Source organism: Phaethon aethereus (assembly GCF_964289735.1).
Source record: "Phaethon aethereus genome assembly, chromosome: 4".
Taxonomy (NCBI): Eukaryota; Metazoa; Chordata; class Aves; order Phaethontiformes; family Phaethontidae; genus Phaethon; species Phaethon aethereus.
In genome coordinates this window covers 53,676,420-53,700,496 of record NC_138578.1, presented here as the reverse complement: position 1 = coordinate 53,700,496, position 24,077 = coordinate 53,676,420, and the positions used below count along the sequence as shown (strand labels likewise).

Genomic DNA, 24,077 nt, shown 5'->3' with positions numbered 1-24,077 from the left:
TCTCATTCTGACGGTCATCTGCTGGGGATAACTTAATACCTAATACTGTCTGCCACAAGACCTGTTGTGTTTGGACAATACTGAACACCAAATACGTTTGTATACTGAAAACAAATAAGAATATTTTAAGGTAGGAAATTATATGTTCAGTTATAATAAACATGTGATAGTCAAGAGAAGTTTATAAAATATATCAAGAGAAGCCATTTACTACTTCTGTAATTACTGTGATTTATTGTGCAATATTTTATATTTAATCTTGGGATCAAAGGTAATCTTTGACAGACTTAATTTGGGATCCTGTTTGATAAAGTGCTGCTTATCTTTCTGTCACTAAGATACTACGTTTCAGCAGAAGGCGTATTTTCAAGTAATTGAATATCTTAGTTAAGTCAGTTTGTAAATTTTTTTAATTGGGCAAGCTTTGCACCAAGTACAATGTAAGTACCAGCAGCAATGAGCTCTATGGGCCGAAAAAAACAGGAGAATTATACTGCATAAATTAAAACTAATCTGTCTGGAAATAGTACTCTAAATGCAAACCCAGAGTGTGAGGAAACAGAAGGAGTTTAGCAAGCTATAATTCCAGAACAGTAGGATGACATTAAGAAATCAAATATTCCTACAAATACAGTTTGGCATGAAGAATGCAGACATATGGAGAGAATACAGAGAACGACAACAATACTTATAAAAGACCACCTAGATTGATTCATCAGGGAGAATGAAAAGTACTAAATATTTAATGCTTGTTTAACTGCTGGTAAATAAGGGAGGGAAGGCAAGATAACTGTTTACAAGCATTTGAGAGATACAGTGACCAAGGAGGGAAAATAGCTCCATTTAATGCTTATGAGTAGCATAGCATGGCCAGGGGCTTTGAGATACTGATGCAGAGCTCTTAGGGAACAAGCCAACCTGCTGAAACTCAGGAGGAAATTATTTTAATATCTGTTGTAATATAGCTGTAGAAACAACCCCTGTGTTAAAAAGTAATAAACATTGTGAAGCAGCCTTTCAGCCTTTCATTTTTGCTTTTCTACAGCAGGTCACTGAAGTCTTGCTTGTAGCTTGGAAAATTGAAGTTTTGTACTTCATAGACACACAGAGTCACAAGGCTAGATGTCGGGGCATCCTCTCCCCTCCCTGAAGCTGCATCAGTTCCATCAGTGTGTTTCCTGACACGTGCTTAACTAACTTAGGTTTTTAAGACCTCATTGATGGAAGGTCCATGACCTACCCAGTCCAGCATAATTTCCAGCGCTTTTCTCTCCTTTTTTTAAAATGCCTCACCTGTATCTTCCTTGCTGTAGTTTAAACCCACTATTTTTTGTCTACCCTTCATTCTGGAAAATAGATTACTCCCTTGCACTTTGCAACAGCCCTTCTTTTATGAGAAGACGGTCCTTTCTTGTCTCGGAGGACAAGATCCATCCAAGAAATTAACATATTTCCCAGGGGTTTACTTGATTTCTGATTTCACAGAGATTTACAATGTTCTTTGATCATTGTTGTTCCCTTATGTAATATTTCCAGTGGGTCTACATTGTTCTAGCTTGAAATCAGGCATAATACTCAAACTGATATATCAGCAGTGCCGAACAAGGTAGAAGAAAAGTTTTATGTAACTTGCGGGTATCTGCCCTGTTTCTGTGTGCTGGTATTTGGTTTTTTTGCAACACTAAGTTGTAAAAACCCACCATAGCATGTGTGGTGTTAAATCTGTGAAATGTTAGGTCCACTTCTGTAGAAGCTGCTGCCAGTCATCCCATCCTGCCTCCCTCAGCCTTTATTTGTGCAGTTGGTTATTCTTATCTGAATGAAATGCTTTGCTTTTGTCTTTTTCAATCTGACAAAACACTTGAATTCTGATACCGTCACCCAGTGCGTTTGAACCCTTGTCAGTTTGGTCTGTCTGCAGATATAATGCTAGTCTCTGATCCGTCATGCAAAGAAATCACTGAGGAGTATCCAAAACAGACTCCCCAACAAATTTCCCTTATCCTTCCAGTGTGATAGTGAATTGTTGATAACTGCACTTCTAAATATTCTCTTCCAAATGGTACCAACTTCTACTGCAATTTCATCTAAGCCAACTGTCCCTAACTTGTTTATGAGAATATCAAGAGACTGGGGACTGTAACCTGTTGCCCACAGTTTCTCAAAACTAATTTTTGGTAGCTCTGAGGTTGGCTAATCTGAGGTTGGTGCAATCAGTTCCCTAAGTACTGTTTATTAGACTGGTTGTTTTGAAAACCCTGAACTTATTTAAGGAGCCCCAACCTACTCTTTCCAATTCCATCCTAATTTCTTTTGCCTTTGTCACTGATTGCCTGGTAGCAATTAACAGGAATAGTGAAGAAGAAAAAGAAGAACAAAAAAAACTAAGCAAACTAAAAAAACTAAGAAGGTCTTCTCAGCACCATTTATAATTGGATTTTTCTTCCTGCTTAGTTGACCAAATTTGTCCTGGTCTTCCATTCTCTTCTAATGTCTGTACAGAGTGTTTCTGTACAGGATCTGAAGATGCATATCAGTGCACATCTAGCACCAGGGATTTTTGACTGTGTGGGACTCCAGTAGGAAGGGACCCTCTTTGCTGGGAGCTGATTTGAGAGTTTTGATGTGACAGTAAAGATGAACAGACACCTAAAGGCACGGTGCAACTTCTGCATGAGTATGCTCCTTTCAGTGTTTTTTAATGGCAAAGTGTCCATGTTTGTGCATTGTCATCTTAGCAGAACGTTACCTATCTACGGAATGGAGTTTATATACTTAGTGAAATAGATCTGGCTGCAGTGCAAACTTTCAGCTACGCAGACTATGACCCTAAATGCAAAGCAGCAAGGGGAGTATTAAATGATTAACTGATCCAAGAATAGGATGTGCAGTGAATAGTACTAGGTTTTGTCCGGACTGGAAAACAAAACTAACAGAATGAATGTTATGGTGAATGGTTGTCGTTTTGAGTAACTACAGCTTGCACCATAAACTTATTTAGTCCAAGATCTTGAAAGAACAGTCTCAGTGCTTTCAGTTTTTGATTAAGGCAAGGTTCTCTCTATTTTTTAGTACGAAAAAAAGCAAAGATAGTGACTTTATTTCAGTTAATGAAATTACTTTAAAATGCTAGGTTCACAGTGACCATTTCAAATAACAGTGCTTCTTGCTGAATGTGTCTTGGCTCTTTGTTTTTCACTCCAGAATTTCCCAAATTTTACTGGAGGAAGGGTTCTGGATCAGGACTTCTGTTCAATAAGGTTTTAAATATACTGCACAGAGTTCCCCTTGCTCTGATTTCAGGCTGTACATTTTCATGGGATTATAACAGTTCATGCGTAGGTGAAATTAATTACCGGAGTTGTTAGCCTTATGTAAGCAAATCATCTCCTACTGTATCCTCTTGCTAAACTTTCATTGCAGCTAGTTTTAACTATTCATGGCAGGATTCCTATTATTTTGTTTCATTATCCTTTATTTATTAGTAAAGCTGTTCTATGTAATGATTCATATCTGGAAGCAATTTAGTATGTCATCATGCTCCTGTTCGTTGCCTTCATTAATGAAATGAGAGAGCACTGTCAATCAGAATGGATGTTGTTGGTATGATTTATAAATTCAATCCTAACGGTAAGCAAAGTTCTGATAATGTAATCTTAGGTTTGTTTTTGAGAAGGGCTGCAATGAGGTTTTGCAGTTGGAGATGAATAGGATTTTTGTATTTGCTTGGAAGAAAAGAATATGGTTTATAGGGCTTTAGCTTAGCTTTCCATGGCTACTTATATTTGAATGAAAAGATCGGTAAGTCTGATGCAAGCTGGAAGTAACCTGAAAGTATTGCTCGCTGTATAGATAGTTCTCCCTGTTCTGTAAATGAGGGGAGAGAATGCAAATTGGACTACCTCACTTTTTACCTTGCTATTAGTATCAGCTACAGCTGCACATATTCCTGGAGAGCAGGGACCCTTGTGGTTTATACTGTTCAATTTAAGGCCAGTGATTAATTAGGTTATTGCATCCATAGCTGGAGTTGCATGCGTAACCAAGATTTATGTTGCTGTAGCAACATAGAGAGACACAACTGTGCTGAATTTCCTAAATCTTTGAAGTAGGAGTTCTCCTAATCCAAAATGGGATTGAGAATTCCCATCAGCACATGAAGAGTGTAACTAGGAGGGGTCCTCATTAATAGACCGAAATCTTGCATATCTGACTCTCAAACTGAGTTGAGTAAATTCCTGCTAACACATCAAAGTGTTAGAGAATATAGGCAGCTGCAAGAGAGAAGACAAAAGGAAAGTCTGTGGCTAAAATTAATCAAGAGCAATTGATTTGAAGACAAATAATAGGAGCAATGCAGGATTTGATGACTACTGTGAAAATCACAGGGTGCTTCCAAGAGTCCATTGACAAAAAGTTTGGAACATGTTCCAGGTATTGTGACTGGCCTGGAAATAGAGGCAAGGAGGAACTGAGCAAGAGCCACGTCAAGACTTTGCAGTATTATACATCAAATTAAAATAGTGATGGTGACATAGCACATGCTAAGGTAGATGGAGGAAGATATGAAAATCTTAGGTGGATGGGAGGGATAACTTGAGGTAGATGAGGAAGGCTGCAAGGGATCCAGAAGAACTGCAGGAAGGTGTGGAAAGCTTTGGATAGGCTTTTTTGGCGGGCACCCCTTGCATCTGGGAGCCAGCAACTGTTTGTTCACTTGAGGTTAAGGTATTTAATACAGTTAGTCAAAATGACAAGTGAGACCCTTTCAAAAACAAACAAGTCTGAATACCCCCAACCACCCTAAAATAATCCTGATTTTTTTAAATGTTGGAAACGGGGGTTATTAATTTTTGTTTGTTGTCATTTCAAGGTCGCCTGGTTAACTGTATTACTTCAGCAGCCATAGAAAACGTCCAAGCAACATGACTTTCCTTAAAGTAGTATCCTTGGAAAGTTAATTACCTAAAAGGTTGAAAAATGTTAACGGAAAAGGAAGAAATTAGATTACCTCAGAGTCAGGGAACTTTTAGTGAAATACGTAGCTATGAAAATATACTATATCATATGTTCATGCAATTCCTTTTACCTCCTGGAAAGTTGTAATATTTTAGTGTATTTTGCCTTTTTTTTAACAAAAAAGGAAAGTGGCAATGCAGGAAAGAATCAATGGACTATAACCTATTTACTTTCAAATAGTTTTGTTCGTATACCACAGCTACATGTGATGGATGGGTGATCCATTTCCCTGCAAGTTCAGCAGAAACGACACTACGACTTTCATCCAGTTTTCTCAATTTATAGATCAGCTGCATCAAGGGCCTCTCATGAACGAACCTCGACGAACTGGGAAATATTGAAAGGGAAGAGAATCCCGCCCTTCATTTGTTTTCCAGATGGCTTGTTTGCAGGAGCCTGACATTTCTTAAGCTGCACGCATGTTTTGGGGACTTGTCAAGACTTGCTGCAGAGTGACAGCTGGGTGTCAGTTTGCTGCACAGTCCCTACTCTGCACCAAGTCTCTGCGTGACCCCTGTGACAGGAGCATAAGCACGAGAAAAGAAGAACTGAGCATGCGGAAAATGTGTCCATAATTACCACCTTCTGCTCTGCTTCTCCTCCCCTTTGCTGGCTGACTGGGCAGCTTCCAGGTAACTTAAATGAGAACCGGAGCAGATGCTGAAGCAGTGGGATCTCTGGACACCTTGGATTTTCATTACCTCCTTTGCAAAACAGACTTCGCAATTATCATGGAAGTTACAGTCCAGAAGCTGGATGAGCTGAACATTTTCTACTATTCATCTGCAACAGAGACAACGTCTGGTACTTCCAAGGCACAGAAGTCGTAGAAGTTGGTTTTGTTTATAAAGAGCATTAGAGGTGTTGAGTTTGGCTTGTAAAGTTACATAGTTCTAAGTTTCTGATGTTTTCGGTGACATTAGGCTTCTGTTAAACTGGTACAGCTGCAGGTCAGGTCAGACTCCGCAGCTTTCTTGACTTTGTAAACATTGAAACGAAGAGGTTTATTGCTAGGACATTTCCCCGCCGTGCTGCAAAGTAAAACCTGATAGTGTTGCAGATCTTGACTGGAAAGTCAAGTTGGCAAGTGTAATTTCATCGTGTGACTTAATTATCTACAAAATTACGCTAAATGAAATAATAGGTATTTAGTAAACTACTGTTATTCTAAGATTATAACCAAATTATAATCTTCGCAATGTTTATTAAGTGTGTCTGAAAATAATAACCTCTAATGCAGTGTTGTAATACATAGAAGTCTCTAGCATGTCCCGTACTGCAGAAGACTCAGTACCAGTCCCAGTGAATGAGAAAGCTAAAGGAAAAACTTAATGGTCTTGTGATTCAGTAGGAAAATAAGCCAAATTTCAGCCTACGTTGGAATTCAATAATAACATTTTAGAAAAAGTATAATATAACATTGTATCAATGGGAAAATTCTTACCATCTTCTAAGTCAAGGCCAAGTTGGCTTTTGTGTTTATTTAAAATATTCAACTTAACCTTCAGTTCAGACAGTTACTTCTGTAGTTGGCATAAACTGGAATTTCTGTAGCATTTGGAATTCAGTATGAATGACGGAAAACATTCTCCTTACTCTTCTTTTTTTTTTTTAAGAACTGCAAAGATTGAACAAAGAGCTTCAAGTGGAAACAGAAAAACACTTGGAAACACTGAACCACATAGTAACCAAACATGAAATATAAACTAGAGCAAGGAGCATATCAGATGACAACAGAAAATAAATTATTGTTAGTCTTTGGAGTTTCTACTTATAAATAGAGGATTTCTAGGCAGTTGAACAACAAAATAGAGTATGTTTTGAGGCAGAGAAGAAAGATAGCTGCAGACATGAAATATCCAATTTGTTTTATTTAAGGGTCAAATAAGAAAAAAAGAATGAGATTTTGACTCTAAGGAGTAATTTGAAGTTACTGCACCTAACCCATCCTATTTGACAACATCACGTGAAATGGCATTGTGGGAAAAGTTCTGATTGAGTAACTTCTGCCATATATAATATCATTTCAATACTGTCTACTTCTGTTGTTCAGTCTGTCAGTGTTCCACTCTTCAAGATGACACTGAAAATGTGCCTACTAGGAATTTATTATACTGTTACTGAATTACATAAGTATTTTCATATATATTTTTTTCAGGTACTAAAAGGTGAGCTAATGCATCATAAAAGAAAATCGTTCATCATGCCAGAAAAAAAAAAGTCAGGGTGTGAAAACATTGAACATAAATGTTTTGGAGAGAGATATTCATAGATAGTACAGTCAGAATAGACTGTGATAATTGTGAAAATTGTGACAATTTGGCCTGACCTCTTTTCGTAGCAGAATACATAAAACCAGTGAAACGGATCAAGTCTTACATGCTGTTCTTGTAGGCACTCACACACACTTAACTCGAAGTACTTAAATTTTTTTTTTTTGCAGTCACTGGGATCAACTCCCATTTTCTAAATTAGAAAGATTGTGCTTGTAGGATAGGTGTTTTGAAAAGGTCACATTATTTGTTATATTATGCAATATTTTATTTTACTTTTCTCATAATAACATATTTCAATAGTAAAAGTGACAGAAAGAAACATTTTTTATTATGATTCAAAAATGTATAAGGAAAAGGAAAGCAAAAGAAGAACTTGTTGTGTGTGTAAAGTCTTTGCTTCTGACATTTTCAAATGCACCCAAAGGAGTCCCTTTTATAATTTAATCTTGATAATATATTGTTTACTTTCTTGGAAGAATGTTGGAAACAGGCTGTAATCTCTGCTGAGTACTTGGACAATTAAATAAGTTCTGTTTTAATAATGGGAAGGAATATTTCCTGGATAAACAGACAGTTCGAATTAGTTTGAAGAATGCCTTAACACTTTGAAATGTAATCTCATCAGCCTCCATCAGATATTAAAGTCTGACCTGGTTGGTGCTTGGGTGAGGGAAAATCTTAAGGAAGATGTAAGATTCTGTATAAAGGGATTCAGTGTCTGCATCCACTTGTGTTTTACATGAGCTTAGGAGTAATATTGAACGTATAAGAAGGTACTACTTTTCAAATTAATCATTAAACTGAAATACTTTGCTAAGAAATGAAGATAGCGGAGTGGGAGCAGGGAAATCATGATTTTGTTGCTGAAAAATTTCAACCAACTCATCAATTCTGGAGGGTAGATAAACCACGAATAATTTCTGCATGATTTAAGGGCTTTGGTTTTAAGGTCCAGGCTATATTTCAAATAACATACTAATAGTTTGCCTGCCTACTCACCTTAGCTACAACTGGAAAGTCTGTTCTTAGCTTCTTGTTCTTAATCATTCTGCACTCCTGCTGAACACAGGCTCCGTTTTGCACCAGGTAGGCTTTTACTACATTTAGAAATGTGCATGTTATTGAATAGGCACAGGTAGTTCTAAAATGCTCCTCAGGCAAGATGATACATTCAAATTTTTTCTTGACTTTCGTGAAATAAAATCAGATGTGTTGAGCAAAGACCATTTTATAAATATGACAGCTGTTAGGTGGGTGTAATGATTTTATGAATGTAAACTTACAAGGTCCTGAATTATGCATGTCTATAAAATGTAAAGTCTACGGTACAACCATTCGTGTTTTGTTGTACATAATCTTTCTTCGTTATGTTTTCAGGATGGAACATGAGGCTACCCAGCTAGAAAAGCAGCATGTGCATAGTGTGTATGAAAATACAGCTGCCTACTTTAATGATCTGCAGAGCAAAGCATGGCCTCGTGTTCGAAACTTTCTGCTGGAGCAAAAACCTGGCAGTCTCGTCGCTGACATAGGTAAGCCGTTCCTTGAGGTGGCGTGGAAGATTGCCTATAAGCTTTATTACTTTCTATGTTACTCATATGTATCCTTGACAGTAACTGTTTTTAAAACTCATTTAAATTTGTTTTAAACATTGTTTTTAATCGATATTAGATGCCATATACCACTAGCCAGTAAATACTGTTTTTGCCTTATTTTTATTGAGCTAAGCCTTAATCTACCAGTTTCCCCACAGGCTTAGTGGTCTGTCATTCCCCTGGAGGCCCTTTAAAAAATAGCGTTAATAGATCAATTATTTCATATTTCTCTTTTTTTTCAGATTGCTTGGTTTAAGTACTACAGGTCTGCAATTTATTGCTTTTCATTTGCTTTAAAACTCCTCCTATCAAGGCTTTAAGTTAAGAGAAACCTTCTGATGTGGTTGCTATTAAAAAAAAAAAGTTGTGATCTGAGAATCTCCCTGAATACGGACACCAAAACCTCATTTTCCTGCTATGGCGTTGTGTTCCTTACATGTTCAATTTATACCTTGATCTTCTGCTGCACCTACAGACTTTTGAGGGGGTTCCAGGTCCTGATGTGTTTGCTTTGGCTGTGTTATGACTTCAGTCCTAGACAGCACATCATTGCAAACCAGAGGCTCTTTTGCACCATTGGATTTTCCTCACTGTTTAGACTAATAAAATGCTGTTACACAGCAAAATGTAATAAATGTACACAATAAATTATGCATCTGCCTTATCCTATAAGAGAAGAACATTGTTTGAAGATGTTGTAGGCCATAATCAAAAGGTAATATATAGTCCTCCTGCTGCTGTTGAGCAGTCCCCCAAAAATATTTGATTGCTGTTATTATGAATATATATATATATCTTCTTTTATATATCTGTACCATTTTCACTAATAATTTCAGGAAATACCCTATGGCATACACTCATTCAACAGTCAGCTTAACATGATATTTCTCAGACAAAATTTTTTGTCACCTCAATAGAAGTCATGTGAAGCTTAGCTGAAGTTCTTTGAGGCAGGCATCACAGTGGTTGCTGAAAGCTTAAGATCACCCTGTTACAGTTTCAGCTGAAATAATTTAAGCTCGTGTGATACATTTGGAGAAAGGGCAGATGCTTACAGTTGCCAGTAAGAATATTCCCATCAAGGCACACAAGGTACCTCCTTTTATGAGGTTTAATAAGATCTACAGGAATCTGACTATCGTGTTTGGTTTTGGTATGTATTTTGGGAGGAGGGTTGCCTAGTGGCACCAACATTTTCAAAAAGATGTTCAATTGGTAATTTCCTTTTCTGTTTAACACTACCTTTTATTAAAATATTTTTGTTTGCTAGCTTTACAAGAAGCATGATAATGGTAGCAGAATAAAATACCATTTGTCTAATTGCCTTATTATTGTTCATTCATCAAAATAAATGACAATAGCATGGCCATTGTTAACAGCCTCATGAAAGAATCCACCCTCCTGATGACTCATTTAAAAGTTAATTTCCTGTAAATGTAGATTTTTAGAGTATTGGGAGTGTTGTCACTATTTAGCTTCATACCAGAGAGGACCCTATACTTCCAAAAACTCACTGTGATTAAAAAGTGCACCACCAAAACCCATATATTAAGCAACAGAATCTTCTAAATTAATGTATGTTTGACTAAATGTGTTCCTTCTGCAAACACAGTAACCAATAATACTTTATACTATTTTTAAAACTTACCCTTCCTAACTAACATGCAGAGCTTCATGTTTTATTGCATATATGCCTTGAACTGCATTAACAATATTAATCGTTTCCATTTCTCTCAAGTGTCACTTCAAAGAATAGTGCTTGCTTTTTGCTTTAGAAATACGCTCTTTTTTCACCACTGAAGTGTTGTGCTGTTCTCCAGCAGTTCCTGTGCTGTCTCTCTAGATAATGGTGCACATTAACATCAACGAGAGCAGCAGCGCTGCAAGCAGCAGTGATGTTTCTAAAGATAACTCCAGCCCTTCAAACTGAATTACCAATTCTGAGACGGTTCTCTTTGCCAAGCTGCTAGCCCGTTGCTTGCCTGTCAACTTTCAGAAATTATTCTTCACTGCTGACCCATAACTGCAGTGAATGTTTCCTAATCTAATTTTGAAAAGTGCCTGTCATGCATGCGGTATCGAAGAACACTCTGAAAGATTTCAATTTAGTACAGCACAGTCCTTGAGAAGACATACTTTTAGGTGGAAGACATTCTGGAACGGTTCATTACATTTACATGCGTTATAATGCATTGGCACAAAGACAGAAAGAGGACGTGCCTGTGACATGGCAGGAATTTTTATGATTCATGGCTATTTTTCAGTCTGTACCTGAAGTTAAAATTTTCCTTTCTGACTTGTGTCAGCGACAGCTGTAGTTTAGAACTCCTTGGAGAGAAATGGGATCCACTGGCAAGGTATTTCTTGGGGCTTAGCAAAGACTGGGGGGGCGTTTGGAAGAGAGACCTATTGCAGGTCACTAAAAAGACAAAACGCACTGGTTTCAGACAATCCCCTGAACAGCAGGTAGTGGGAAGCTGGAAGGGTGCTGAGGAAAAGGGTCATGATGCTTACCCTGTTCTTACTCTTTCCTGGGCGCCCATTTATGCTCATTGTTGGAAGCAGGATACCAGGCTGTAGAAGGGCTCAGTACGAAGCAACGTGGTTGGTTTTTCCCTCTAAGATTGGCAACAGTGGCTGCAGAGGACCACTCCTTCCTCCTCCCACCTGCACCCACCCTTCGTCTCCGAAGAAATACACCTAACTTGCTATTACGGTGTAATGAGTATTTTCGTAGGTGATGTTGGTACTTTTACACTTCTAGCGGTGTGAACATAGAATTTCAAACAGTCCAAATGAACCCTGCAGCAGTTAGACTAGGAGGAGCAAGCTCTCATTTTGTTTTCCAGGACGCCTTAGAATTAGGAAAGCCCCCCCATTACCTTCACTGCTTTGTGAGGGATAGCAAGTGTTTGGAACATGCGACTTCTGATCTGGTAAAGAGTATTCTTTTCTTTAGGTTGTGGAACTGGAAAGTATCTCAGTGTCAACAGTCAGGTGTATACTCTTGGCTGTGATTATTGCGGACCATTGGTAGAGATTGCAAGGAAGAAAGATGATGAAGTTCTGGTATGTGACAACCTTAACCTTCCCTTTAGGGACCAGTGCTTCAATGCAGTCATTTCCATTGGAGGTAAGACAACACACATGCATTTTGGCCCACAGCAAATGCAAATTTTTGTGGATCCTTTTCTTTCCATGTGTCTTCATTTCAGTTAAATTTGTTTTGAAACAATTCCCTTAGAATCACAGCAGATACTACTGAAATGAATGTAGTAAACATGAAAAAAAAATTAAAAAGTAGTTCCATTGCACAGAGGCACTGTTGACCAGGGAAGTATGTGGATCATTTGTTTGTTTATGTGTGGTCTTGTTCACCCTGTGGAGAAGAGATTTCCTTCCAGCATGCATTTTAAACAAGTAAAAACTAATATAAACATGGCTGCTTGCAGTTTAAACAGATTAGGTGGTCAAGATAAACTCTTGGTTCCTCCTTAAGATCTGTTTTGACCAGCAAATACATTGAAATGAAAACTTGCTTTCTCTATAGCAGAACTTGAAAGTCATGTTAACTATTACGTGTTAGGAATTCAAATTTTTCTTAGAATGGTCATGAAATAAGAACTTAGAGCCATACAAGTGCCTGTTATCTAAAATGAGTGAAGCATCTCAGCATCTTAACTCCTCTGACCTCTCTTTTTAACAATATTACTCATAATTTGAGAAGTACAGACTGGAAAAGGGTGGATGAGGAATAGTTAGAGTACCCAGTTACAGTCTACGTTTTTAGCTCTGCTCTTGCTTTCAGGCAAGCAACAAACTACTTGAATTATGATAGAAATGCATTTTAAAATGTATTTTTCACATATGCAGGGTGAAAGAAAAGGTGATTAATATGCAAGCAGTATTTATATTACTTTGCTTTCGTTTTGACTAGTTAACCAGTGAGCCCTATCCACATTTCAGGTCTTGTAGCATAATTTCAGTGCTATCAGATCAGCTGACTTTGAAGGATAGTGTACCTATCTATGTTTATATCAATTACAGGCCTGACAATATTAAAAGATCATATGGCATTTCTGCACATTTAACAGTAATGGATTTTAATCCCTCCTGAATAGAGGCATGGTATGCCTGTGTCCATCTAATTCTAAATACAGTGTTTTTCATCCCATTCCAGAGAATATGAAGTATTTATGTACATAGTCAAATACTCTTCTTGGCCTTGCTGGTATAATTCTGTTTATAGGATTTATATTTCTCCAGAACCACCAGAGTGATTGTATAATTTTGACCATGAAGAATATTTAACTCCTCAAATAAATTGCTTAGATAGATCTTGCACAGATTCTGTTGGCTGATTAGCACTTCTTTCTGGCGAACTAAGCTCACATGCTTATGCTATCTCTGTCAGTTTTGGTATTATTTTGTAGGAGGTTCTGTGGTGATATATGGCCTAACTCCAGTATGAGGGAAAATATCCGTTCCTTTCTACCCATCTTGAACATCTTGTTCAAGAAATTGAAATAGTATTTTATTTTTTTGGGGCAAAGTTCAAGAAAAAGTTCAAGAAAATATTTACAAGAGTACCTGGAAACAAATACTGACCATATAGACTGGGGAGCTCTTCTCAGAGTTTGCTGTCTTTTGTTTTGAGCTGCTTGTGAGGGCCTAATTAATATCAACTGCCAAGAATGCTTTTCTTGGTTGTAAAAAAAGCTACATTTTTTCCCCTTGGTAGTTTAATCATTGTTTTGAATAAAGTCAGGGCTAGTTGGACACGCTTGTCATAACTGCAGTGTTGAAATAATGCTATTTCTACAGGTAGAATTGTCTACTGTCAAGTGGCTCATATTAGAGATAACCTAATTTTTCTGAAGGTATGGAGATGTCTTCAGCTAAGAACTAAGAACATATATGATTATTGTATGTTGTTATGCGGGTAGATTGAACATTTTGCATGTAGAAATGGCTGGCTCCAAGTCCACTTGAAACAAATTATGGAATCAGTTCTCTTTACGTCATGGATTTGAATCAAATCTAGTACTGATGACATATAGAACAACATGAACAACATGATCAATCTCAGTACAAGTTAATGTATTTGAGAGTTGAGAGAGCTGACTTAGCTAATCTCTGGATGTTAAAATTGGTTCCTTCAGGTGAGTAGGAAGATATAAACAGTGTGGAAATCTTGAAACATAACTTCATTTCACATTGCAGTGAAATTTGAAAATGTGGAAATTATTGTGGAAAGAAAATTCAAATATAGTGATCAATAGCTTTATTTTTTACTTTGACTTTTTTTTAGTAGCATTTCATAATGTAACAAAAAAATCATAATTCTCAGACATGCAGATGTAGACTGAGATACTTTCTTTTAATCTTTTTTCCTCCAAAACAAACATTCTATAAAGGCAACACCTTTCTACAAAACTAATACAATGGAAAATATTTGTCTAAATATCTCACTAGCTCTTTCAAAAGCGCACTGCTATAAAAATACCGTGTATCTTTTTACTGATATTACTTTTTTGCTGTATTTATTACATCGTGAAAAGATTTTCTGTTTCCAGTAAGATAAGTCTGAAATGTGTCCCAAATCTAAAGTCAAACTTAATCTTACCTAACTCACCTAAAGGTGAGGCATCTAAGTGAAAGCTAATCATGCTATGATCTTTTGTGGGTGATGCAGAGAAACAGAAACCTCCAGCTTATATGCCTGGTTTATTTTGAATGCCTATTTTGCAATGAAATTAATTTCCTTCTTTGGGATTTGCCTATTTTTATCCACTGAACAGAAATGTAAAAGACATCGTTCTGGGGTAAACTTGCACTGTGGTACCAACACATTCAGCACTGTTGCTGACTCGCAGTGAGTGATATTTGTGATACAGCAACTAAAATAATTAAACATGTAGAATAGGTTGAAGACAAAAATTCTATGGCCTTAACCAATATTCAATACATAATGCCTTTCCTTTTTCACAGTGATCCATCATTTCTCAACCAAACAAAGAAGAATCAAAGCAATAAAGGAAATGGCAAGGATATTGATACCCGGAGGCCAGATGATGATTTATGTTTGGGCTATGGAACAAAAGAATCGTCGCTTTGAGAAACAAGACGTATTTGTTCCTTGGAACAAGGCCTTGTGCTCACGGCATTTTTCAGAATCGAATCAATCTGGAGATAAGGGTGAGTTTGTGCACGCTGTAAAAAGCCGAGGCGTACACCCTGCAGAGCTAGTCATCTCCGATTGCAGCTACCAAACCAACCTGCAGCCAGAAACCGATCCAAAACATTCCCACAATACGGACCATTGCTTATCGAGAACCTGCTGCCTGAATATTTCTGAAGAAGAAAATAGATTTTATAGTGCTCTAGGAAGATCTTTCCGCTCATGGTTTTTCTCCAGATCCCTTGATGAATCAGCCCTGAGAAAGCAAACTGACAAAATGAAGCCTCTGAAGAACGAAGGAGAATGGGCAAACAGTACTGCACCCATTCAGCATTTGCGACACTGCAGTTTGGATTTAGGTCACCATGGGGCACTGTTGAAAGAACAAAGTTTAGATGATGATGATGTGTTCGTGGAAAGCCTGTCTCTCAAAAAAACACAGTGGTCACCAGCCACAGATGCACTGAAGGATTTATGTTTAAATGGAGGACACCAAAGTGTAGCTCAGAGCAAGAGTGAAGAAGCTGCATTTATAAATGGCCCAGTGGAAGACAGGGACTGCAGCTGTGGTTGTAATAAAGATGGTGCTGGTAAGTCTAATGCCAGCAAGTTTTTCAAAAGAACTTCAACAACTGATTCCACTGACTCTGCTTTGGATTCAGCAGTGTCTGTTGGGGACCAAACTGATGTCACTTTGGACACAAAAGCCTTCATGCGCTACTATCATGTTTTTCGGGAAGGGGAGCTGTGCTCTCTGGTAGAGGAGAACGTGCCTGAGCTTCAGATACTTTCTTCCTGCTACGACCATGGAAACTGGTGCATTATTGCAGAGAAAAGAGGAACGTAGCTGTAAAGAGAACAAAGCAGAGTTCAGTGACTGAGGATTTTAAGCTGCTCCTTGTGTTCCTGTGATTGTGCAGTGTGACATGGGATTTTCATCTCTTGTAGTCATGTGCCATTCATTTCTGAGCTGTTATCTCTCTACCTATCTCTCTATCTATCTAATGCAAGGTCTGTATATAGGAATGTAAGTGGTAAACAATATTTATGTTTTGTTAAACTTTTATGAAGTTAAAACTGGTGAGTTTTATATTGCTCTTAGCAAATAATTGTGTTTTTAAACATACTTTTCTATTGAAAAATAAAACCTTTTTATAATACAAGGATCAGGGCATCTTTTATGAGAAATAGCCTCTCAGCAGAAAGTTTAGGCTTTGTTCTTCAAACACTGAAAATGTGTCACATTAATCTCTGTTCTTGAACTCCTATAAATAAAGACATAGACACATTTAAAAATGTACTTGACTGTACGCTGCTAGAGTGCATGCTGCAGAACTGGGAGCAAGCATGGTCCCAGTGCTACTTAATTGGGAGTTGTTCATGGGCAAAAACTATGTACAAACCAAGCTCTGCATATTGTGTCATTTGAGGTTTGTATTTGGGAGCAAAGGACAGAAAAAATTTTGAACAGTATTTTGGACTTTTGTTTTAAGAAGAATCTAATTTGTGTCTCAGGTGCGGGTTAAGTTTTATGTGTTAACTCTCACAAATACTTTCTCTTAATTTCCTTGCTGTAGTTTTTCATTGGTTATGTGTACATAGAAGTCAGAGGAATTCGTAAAAGTATCAGTATTATGTAAAGGTTACAAAAGATCAAATATTTGAGATACGTATATCTTTTTGATAAGCCTGGGAAGCTAAGATAAAATTAATAAAAATCCAGTGCATATCTGGTCAGCTGTCATATTTGCTCTCCTCATTCACTGACATGAGAAGATGTATTAAATGGTGTGTTAAATAATGTAGATAGGAAGAGGATACAAGTCCAGTTTGTATATAAAATATAAATTACTCTCTTCTGCAGTTTATATGAATCTTTTGAGGCCTAAATGATAATAGATTGCTTAAACAACTTTCCCATTTTCCCTGCAAGACATAGATTTTGCTGAACATGGTTGCCCCATCATCACACAATTGTACTAGATTGTAGTACTAGTTGCCCTTACATAGTTCTTTACACCCAAATAATCTCAGCCCTTTCAGTGGGAGGCTCATGATGTGAAGTTATATGTGCTGTGGATAAAATCCACCTGGCTTCTGAAGATCAGTAGTGAAACTAATTGTTACCAACTGAAGCAGGGCTGGTCGGGGCTAATTACCTTGTTAGCACCAAGTTACTCCATTTTTAGGCTTTATTTACAGTCAGTGGCTCTAGTGTGGAGCACATCTTCAGCTGGTGTGATTTTGTGACCTTTGATGGAGCTGCACAGATTCACCCCAGACATCAAGCCTTTTGATACAGCAGTCTGAGACACCCACATAATTAACGTCTGCCCTATTAGTGAGCAAATAACTTTGAATACGAAGCAACAGGAGTGAAATACCAAACTTTTTCAGTCTATGCTGGGTAAGCAGATGGATTTGGGGTTGCTCAGTAGAAAGCCCTGATGGTGCTGCGTATTTTTTAGATGTAGTTGCCCAGAAGTAATTGCCACATGGTAATGTATTATAGATTTATTTACTGGAGTGGTGCCTGTAGAACAATCATCTTTGTTTTCCTCATAGTTTGGGATCCTTGTATCTTATCCTTCCTGCGTCTGTACCACTTGCGCTCCCCACTGCCTTTTGAAAAATAAAAGCGTGGTCAAAGGACCATGCATCTGAGACTTCTGAAATATTATTCTACTCTAAATACTACTTTCAATGCAGCCTGGGGCCGTGGTTCTCAGGCACTGTGTCCGAGCCAATACTTCAGAAAACTGGCAATATTCCCTACATCGCTGCCTCCAGCCGCTCGTGGCTGAGGGGCTGCTCCTGCTGCACCCTCAAGATCTACACTTGGAAGCGCAGTGCAAAAATGCCCGTGCGGGCATATTGCAGAGCCTGCGTGGATCGTGCGGAGCTCTACACCTCATCTGCAACGTGCTCGTGTCAGACTGGTGAGGCCTGCCTCATTTGTTGGGAATTTCTGGCAGAGGTTGAGAATTTTAGAAGAAAACTCAGTTGCGTCCAGATAAGATATGCCGGTGGATATTCAGCATCCCTGGAATCTGGGCTAGATTTGGGAAGGAGGTAGCTGGTTATCATCCTATATCCAATTTTGAAAGTTCATCCCTGAACTCCAGCATGCTGAAACTCTATTACACTTATACAAAAATATTTGTAAAAACTTATGAATCTAAACTGGCAGCTGGGTTTAGTTAACTGGGAGAAGGAACATTATAATTTTGTTATCTGCACTTCCCGCTGTCTATCTGTGGCGTATTCAGTGTGTAGTCAAGCAGGCTGATGAAATTTGGGGTAAACTAAGGAAGGAAAGGCTTCCGTTCTTTTTACAGTAGAGACTTACTGTCCTTGCAGGAGGCTGATTCTGTGTTTCAGGCTCTAGTGAAAACTTCCTGCTCTAATCAGCTGTATGAATAAGAGCTGTCACCTCAAAGCCACTGAGGTACTTTAAACTGGTTTTGTGTTTGCAGACTTTCCATGCATCGTTTGGTTTGAGAATGTTGACTGGGGATACTTTTCACGATTATTTATTTCTGTATTGGATTTTCTCTTGTTTGGAGCCAATGCCATTAAGTTGTGTTACACACAAGTTTGGATTGTATTGTTATAAATTCCTGGGGGAAGGAGAGGGGAGGTTTGGTAAACCGCTTTCTTTTAAAATATTTAGTTTTCCTCTGAGGATGTATGATCACCATGTAATGTAATTTTTACAGACTGGGGAATCAGTCAGCTGAGGTCATAAATGTCTGCGCAGCACGCCTTTATTCCTGTATGCGGTCTCCCATCTATTTATGGAGGCTGCCTAGGTCTGTAACAGCTTTATCGACTCAGAAGAAGCCAGATTACCTCACTCAGAGCATGGTCAACGTCCCTCTTGATTGGTTTCTCTTTTGATGAGGCCCATCTTAAGCAAAACGTAATTTCCAGAAGAATCCAAGTGATTCCATTCTTTAATAGCTTACAGGACATAGTTAATGTGCTTAGGGAAGTATGTATACCATTGAAAAGTCTATAGTAAATGAATAAATAAACAAAGCCCAGTTGTCCTTGCATGCTAAAACTCTCAGCGATGTCCAGAGTAAAACATCAGGCTGTTACAAGGTGAAAGGCAAATGTGTTCTTGTATTTTTTGTCTGACAAGCGGGCAATATTCTCGCCCCAGTTCTGCTGAGAACAAAGCTGCTTCTGACTGCAGTGGGCGAGGGCTGCTCCTAAGCTGCTCCTAAGCTGCTCATCTAGCTTTAAGTGGCACATGGGGAAGTCTTGGTTACACAAGAAAAGGTGCCCTGTTTTTTTACAATTTAATTTACTAGTGTCATTGTCAGTATGAACTGGCTGAACAAAAGCTTCTACCTTGTTACTCTGACAGACTGTAATCCCAATAGACAATTGCAATAAAAAAGATACGATTGAACAGACTCATTTTTGAAGGACTAATTCAACTGCAATCTGACAAGTGAAATTTTGTCTTTTTTTTTTAAAATACATGAAAATATTTATATTAGAAGTGCAGAAGTATCATTTTTTTTGTACTACTGGTGACTAATTTGCTTTCTTCCAAGCTTATGGTGTAGGAATTTTAAAAGCACAGACGAGGAATGAAAACTATAAATATTCTCGCAGATTTTTTGGGGGTACATATTTATATACAAGTTACTTATGTGCACAGTTTAAAATGCCGAGTGAGGAGCTGTGTATGTTACACCAGCAGAATATTGTGAGTGAACCATCTGGGTAGGTTCTGAATAGAAATAACGGCTCTGCCTCTGTGTCCTCTCTGCCGTGTCACGTCTCCATCAGACTGTATCCGTATCGCCGTCGGGCTGTACTGGTATCGGCATTGTGCTGAATCTATTGGTCTACCCGCTTTCTTGCTCAGTGCTTTCACAGGGTTTGTGGCTGCTTCAGTACTCCAGGGAAACTAAGTGTGCCAGGGTTAAATACACGCAATTGCACACCTCTTCTGTGAGTTCAGCGTTTCTTATTCTTACAGTATATGAATTCTGGCAGCTACCCGTGACTTTATCTTCCAATCTGCTGGTCAAAACCATGCTTAGGTACTGCTCTGTAGTCAGTTCTTTGTCCGTACATGGAACCTGTTCTCTAGTATTTGACAGAAAAGAAATCCTACTTGGTTAAAATATTACTTCCTACACAACTTCTGTGCTTTCAGAGTAGTTAATAAATATATTAGCCACTGGAAACTCTGTGTCTGGGAAAGGTCTTAATGAATGATAAATTTGAGAAGACTCTGTTAGTGCTGTTTGCTCAGCAAGCTAGGCCACGTGGACATGGCGCAGGGCAGGTAAGCACAGCGATTTGCTGTGAAACCGGGGAGTCTGCCTTTACTTTAGACAACCATAGTCAACCTAGCCACGAATGTGGTCATGTGAACTAGGTAAATAAAGGTGACGAAATGTGATTTTTAACCACATCAGTCCTATACGTCCTGTCGATGATAGAAAAGCAGGATAGTCAGCAGAATTAATTGCTACAGAACCATGTTTCTGTACGTACATTGCAGAACAGTGTCCTGCTCCTTCTGATGTGTTTACAGTCCTCCAGGACTAAGCTTTGTGGTGTAAGATAACACCGAAGTATTTCTTTGGGATTGTTGATGTTCTTTTCGCGCCAATTTAAATCAGAAAAGAAAAAGGAACATAATTAGAATTATGCAATTGCCTGGTGAGGTTATACTGTGTAAAATACTGTGAGCTATACTGTGTTAAAGGTGTTTTTACAGTGATTATTTATTGTGTTTGTACAATTACAGTGATCACTCGTTGTACTGATATGTTTATTATAGTAATGACTAAGGACCTAGTAGTAATTAAGCAGTATCCAGATGAGTATTAATACAGAGTATGTAACCTAATAGTGTTTAGATTATGGGAAAGTAGTATGAGCACAGGCTGGACAATAAGATGGTAACAAATGTAATTTCAGGGGGATATGGACTGGTCTTTATGAAGAGGGAATGAATTAAATCTGATTCAGTATTGAGAAAGGCTAAGGAAAAAGAGCAAAGAAAAGAAGTATACAGAGAAATGAAGGGGAATGGCAAAGATGGGAGCAATCACAGCAGAGGAAGCACAATCAGCACAGCGGGATATTCTTAGGATATGCAGAGGTCCCTGTTTTGACCACCTTTACTTTCCAGAGGGTCTAGTTGATATCTCCCTGCTGTCTTACTTCAAGAGCATGTGCAGAGGGAGGAATGCACCTTTTTCACACCACTTGGAGTTCCATCCTCTTTCCTGTACACTGCCAAGGCCAGGCATACGCAGAGGAAGATTGGTTAGGGACAATTTTTCATTCCTTTATATCTTCATTACTTCATTGCAGCATGTTCTGGTTTGACTCCTTTTATTCTTGCTGAGTGCTTCAGTTTGCTATGGTTGATTTCACCTTCCTCATCTATGTCCACAATCTGGGGTTGCATCTGTTTTACCTAGTTACCTCTTCGATCAATATAGTTGCACTGGTACAAGCTTTGCCTGTAGAAAGGGTTGTAGGGACAAATTAAATGAGTATTAAGGCACAAAAAGGTGCATATTTTCTGGAGTCAATGGATACCAGTGGCTTGTTGTTGTTATTTGTCCAGTAACAAAGGTACATTATCCAGAGTAAGGACAGGAGTGCTCTGAGACTCCTCCTTAACACATTAGGTATGTGCATGCCGTAGAAGAATGTACCAGGCATGTACCTGCATCTTTGATACTTAGATAAGCTTCAAAATCTGCCATGAGCGAACTACTAGATACCTGGTTTGCTACTATAGTACTAAAATATTTAGCATTCTGCATTCAGATAAATGTGATTGCACAGCCCCCCTTTGCTTGACTAACAACCAAGGACTCCGCTATTTTTATTTATTTAATTTCTGTTTATTTCTATTTCTAATTTCATTTGTTTTCTCCTCTTTGAGCATTTCCTTTCAAAGACCCTCCACCTCAGCCTGTCTCCTTTCTGTTCAGAGAGATACAGCCAAACAAAAAACATAGCAGCAGCACCTCAGATTACCCCAACTATGTATGTATTTCTCATTTTTACCCTTAAATCTCTGTTTGTGATGATACTTCCAGGCTGTTCTCATACTTCTGCTTGACCAACCTGATCTCCTTCTATGACCAGGTGACCCGCCTAGTGGATGAGGGGAAGGCTGTGGATGTTGTCTACCTGGACTTTAGTAAAGCCTTTGACAGCGTCTCCCACAGCATTCTCCTGGAGAAACTGGCGGCTCGTGGCTTAGACAGGTTTACTCTTCACTGGGTAAAGAACTGGCTGGATGGCCGAGCCCAGAGAGTCGTAGTGAATGGTGTTAAATCCGGCTGGCGGCCGGTCACAAGCGGTGTTCACCAGGGCTTGGTTCTGGGGCCAGTCTTGTTCAATATCTTTACAGATGATCTGGATGAGGGGATCGAGTGCTCCCTCAGTAGGTTTGCAGATGACACCAAGTTGGGTGGGAGTGTTGATCTGCTGGAGGGTAGGAGGGCTCTGCAGAGGGATCTGGACAGGCTGGATTGATGGGCAGAGGCCAACTGTATGAGGTTTAATAAGGCCAAGTGCCGGGTCCTGCACTTGGGTCACAACAACCCCATGCAACGCTACAGGCTTGGGAAGGAGTGGCTGGAGAGCTGCCCAGCAGAAAAGGACCTGGGGGTGCTGGTTGACAGCTGGCTGAACATGAGCCGGCAGTGTGCCCAGGTGGCCAAGAAGGCCAACAGCGTCCTGGCCTGTATCAGAAATAGTGTGGCCAGCAGGAGTAGGGAAGTGATCGTGCCCCTGTACTCAGCACTGGTGAGGCCGCACCTTGAATACTGTGTTCAGTGTTGGGCCCCTCACTACAAGAAGGATGTTGAGGTGCTGGAGCGTTTCCAGAGAAGGGCAACGAAGCTGGTGAGGGGGCTGGAGCACAAGTCTTATGAGGAGCAGTTGAGGGAACTGGGGGTTGTTCAGTCTGGAGAAGAGGAGGCTGAGGGGTCACCTTATCACTCTCTACAACTACCTGAAAGGGGGTTGTGGTGAGGTGGGTGTTGGTCTCTTCTCCCAAGTAACTAGTGATAGGACAAGAGGAAATGGCCTCAAGTTGCGCCAGGGGAGGTTTAGATTGGATATTAGGAAAAACTTCTTTACTGAAAGAGTGGCCAAGCATTGGAACAGGCTGCCCAGGGAGATGGTGGAGTCGCCATCTCTGGAAGTGTTCAAAAAATGTGTGGACATGGCACTTCAGGGTATGATTTAGTGGGCTTGGTGGTGTTGGGTTGGTGGTTGGTCTTGATGGTCTGAAAGGCCTTTTCCAACCTTAATGATTCTGTGATTCTGTGATTCTACCTCTGACAGCTGAAGGCAAACGTGAAAAAAAACCCCAACACCCTTAGTACCTCAAAGCATCATAGCAAACCTCATTACAATGACCAATTTAGGGGTTTATGGCCACTTTAAATCTCCCATAGTGCAATATGTAATGGTATCATCTACACATAATTCTCTTTTCCCTCTTTTTTTTCTCAGCCATTATTTATTCATCATTGTCTTCACTTAGGTACCTTTTGAACCCTTTAAAACTATGCCTACATCTTCCTAGAGCTTGGGGTGCTGGAGGACAGCAGATGCCTCTGTTGCTGTCGCAGCAACTCAGCACTTGTGCCACCTGCTTCTCCCAGTGCCCAGCAGAGAAAAGTTGTCTGAAACTGAATCCAAATAATCTGATTTAAAAAAACAAACACCAACACCTACCCAACACACAACCAGCAAAAAAACCCAAACTAGCAGGCGGTGCTTCAGCAGTTATGATCATATCCAAATGAAATGGAAATGTGGCAGAAAAAAGAAAATATATATATTATGAGTGGTGCTCCAACTTTTGAAAATATTCTTGGATATAAATTCTTCATCCCCTTTAGCCCTCTTGACAAGACGCTACGCTCTGCTTTGGTGAAGGGTATGTGGATGGGACAGTGGATGCAGGAACAGTGAGATGGTATTAGGTTGCCCTCT

General features: G+C 39.1%; 1 protein-coding gene across 1 annotated transcript; it reads left to right on the top strand.

The window, feature by feature from the left end:
• Window positions 1-8,672: 8,672 nt before the first annotated feature.
• Window positions 8,673-15,918, top strand: TRMT9B (tRNA methyltransferase 9B (putative); the record flags this gene model as incomplete). Its single annotated transcript, XM_081999027.1, has 3 exons — window positions 8,673-8,827; window positions 11,850-12,023; window positions 14,882-15,918. The coding sequence occupies exons 1-3, from the start codon at window positions 8,674-8,676 to the stop codon at window positions 15,916-15,918; spliced, it is 1,365 nt and encodes a 454-aa protein (XP_081855153.1). The 5' UTR covers window position 8,673.
• Between the last annotated feature and the right edge of the window lie 8,159 nt (window positions 15,919-24,077).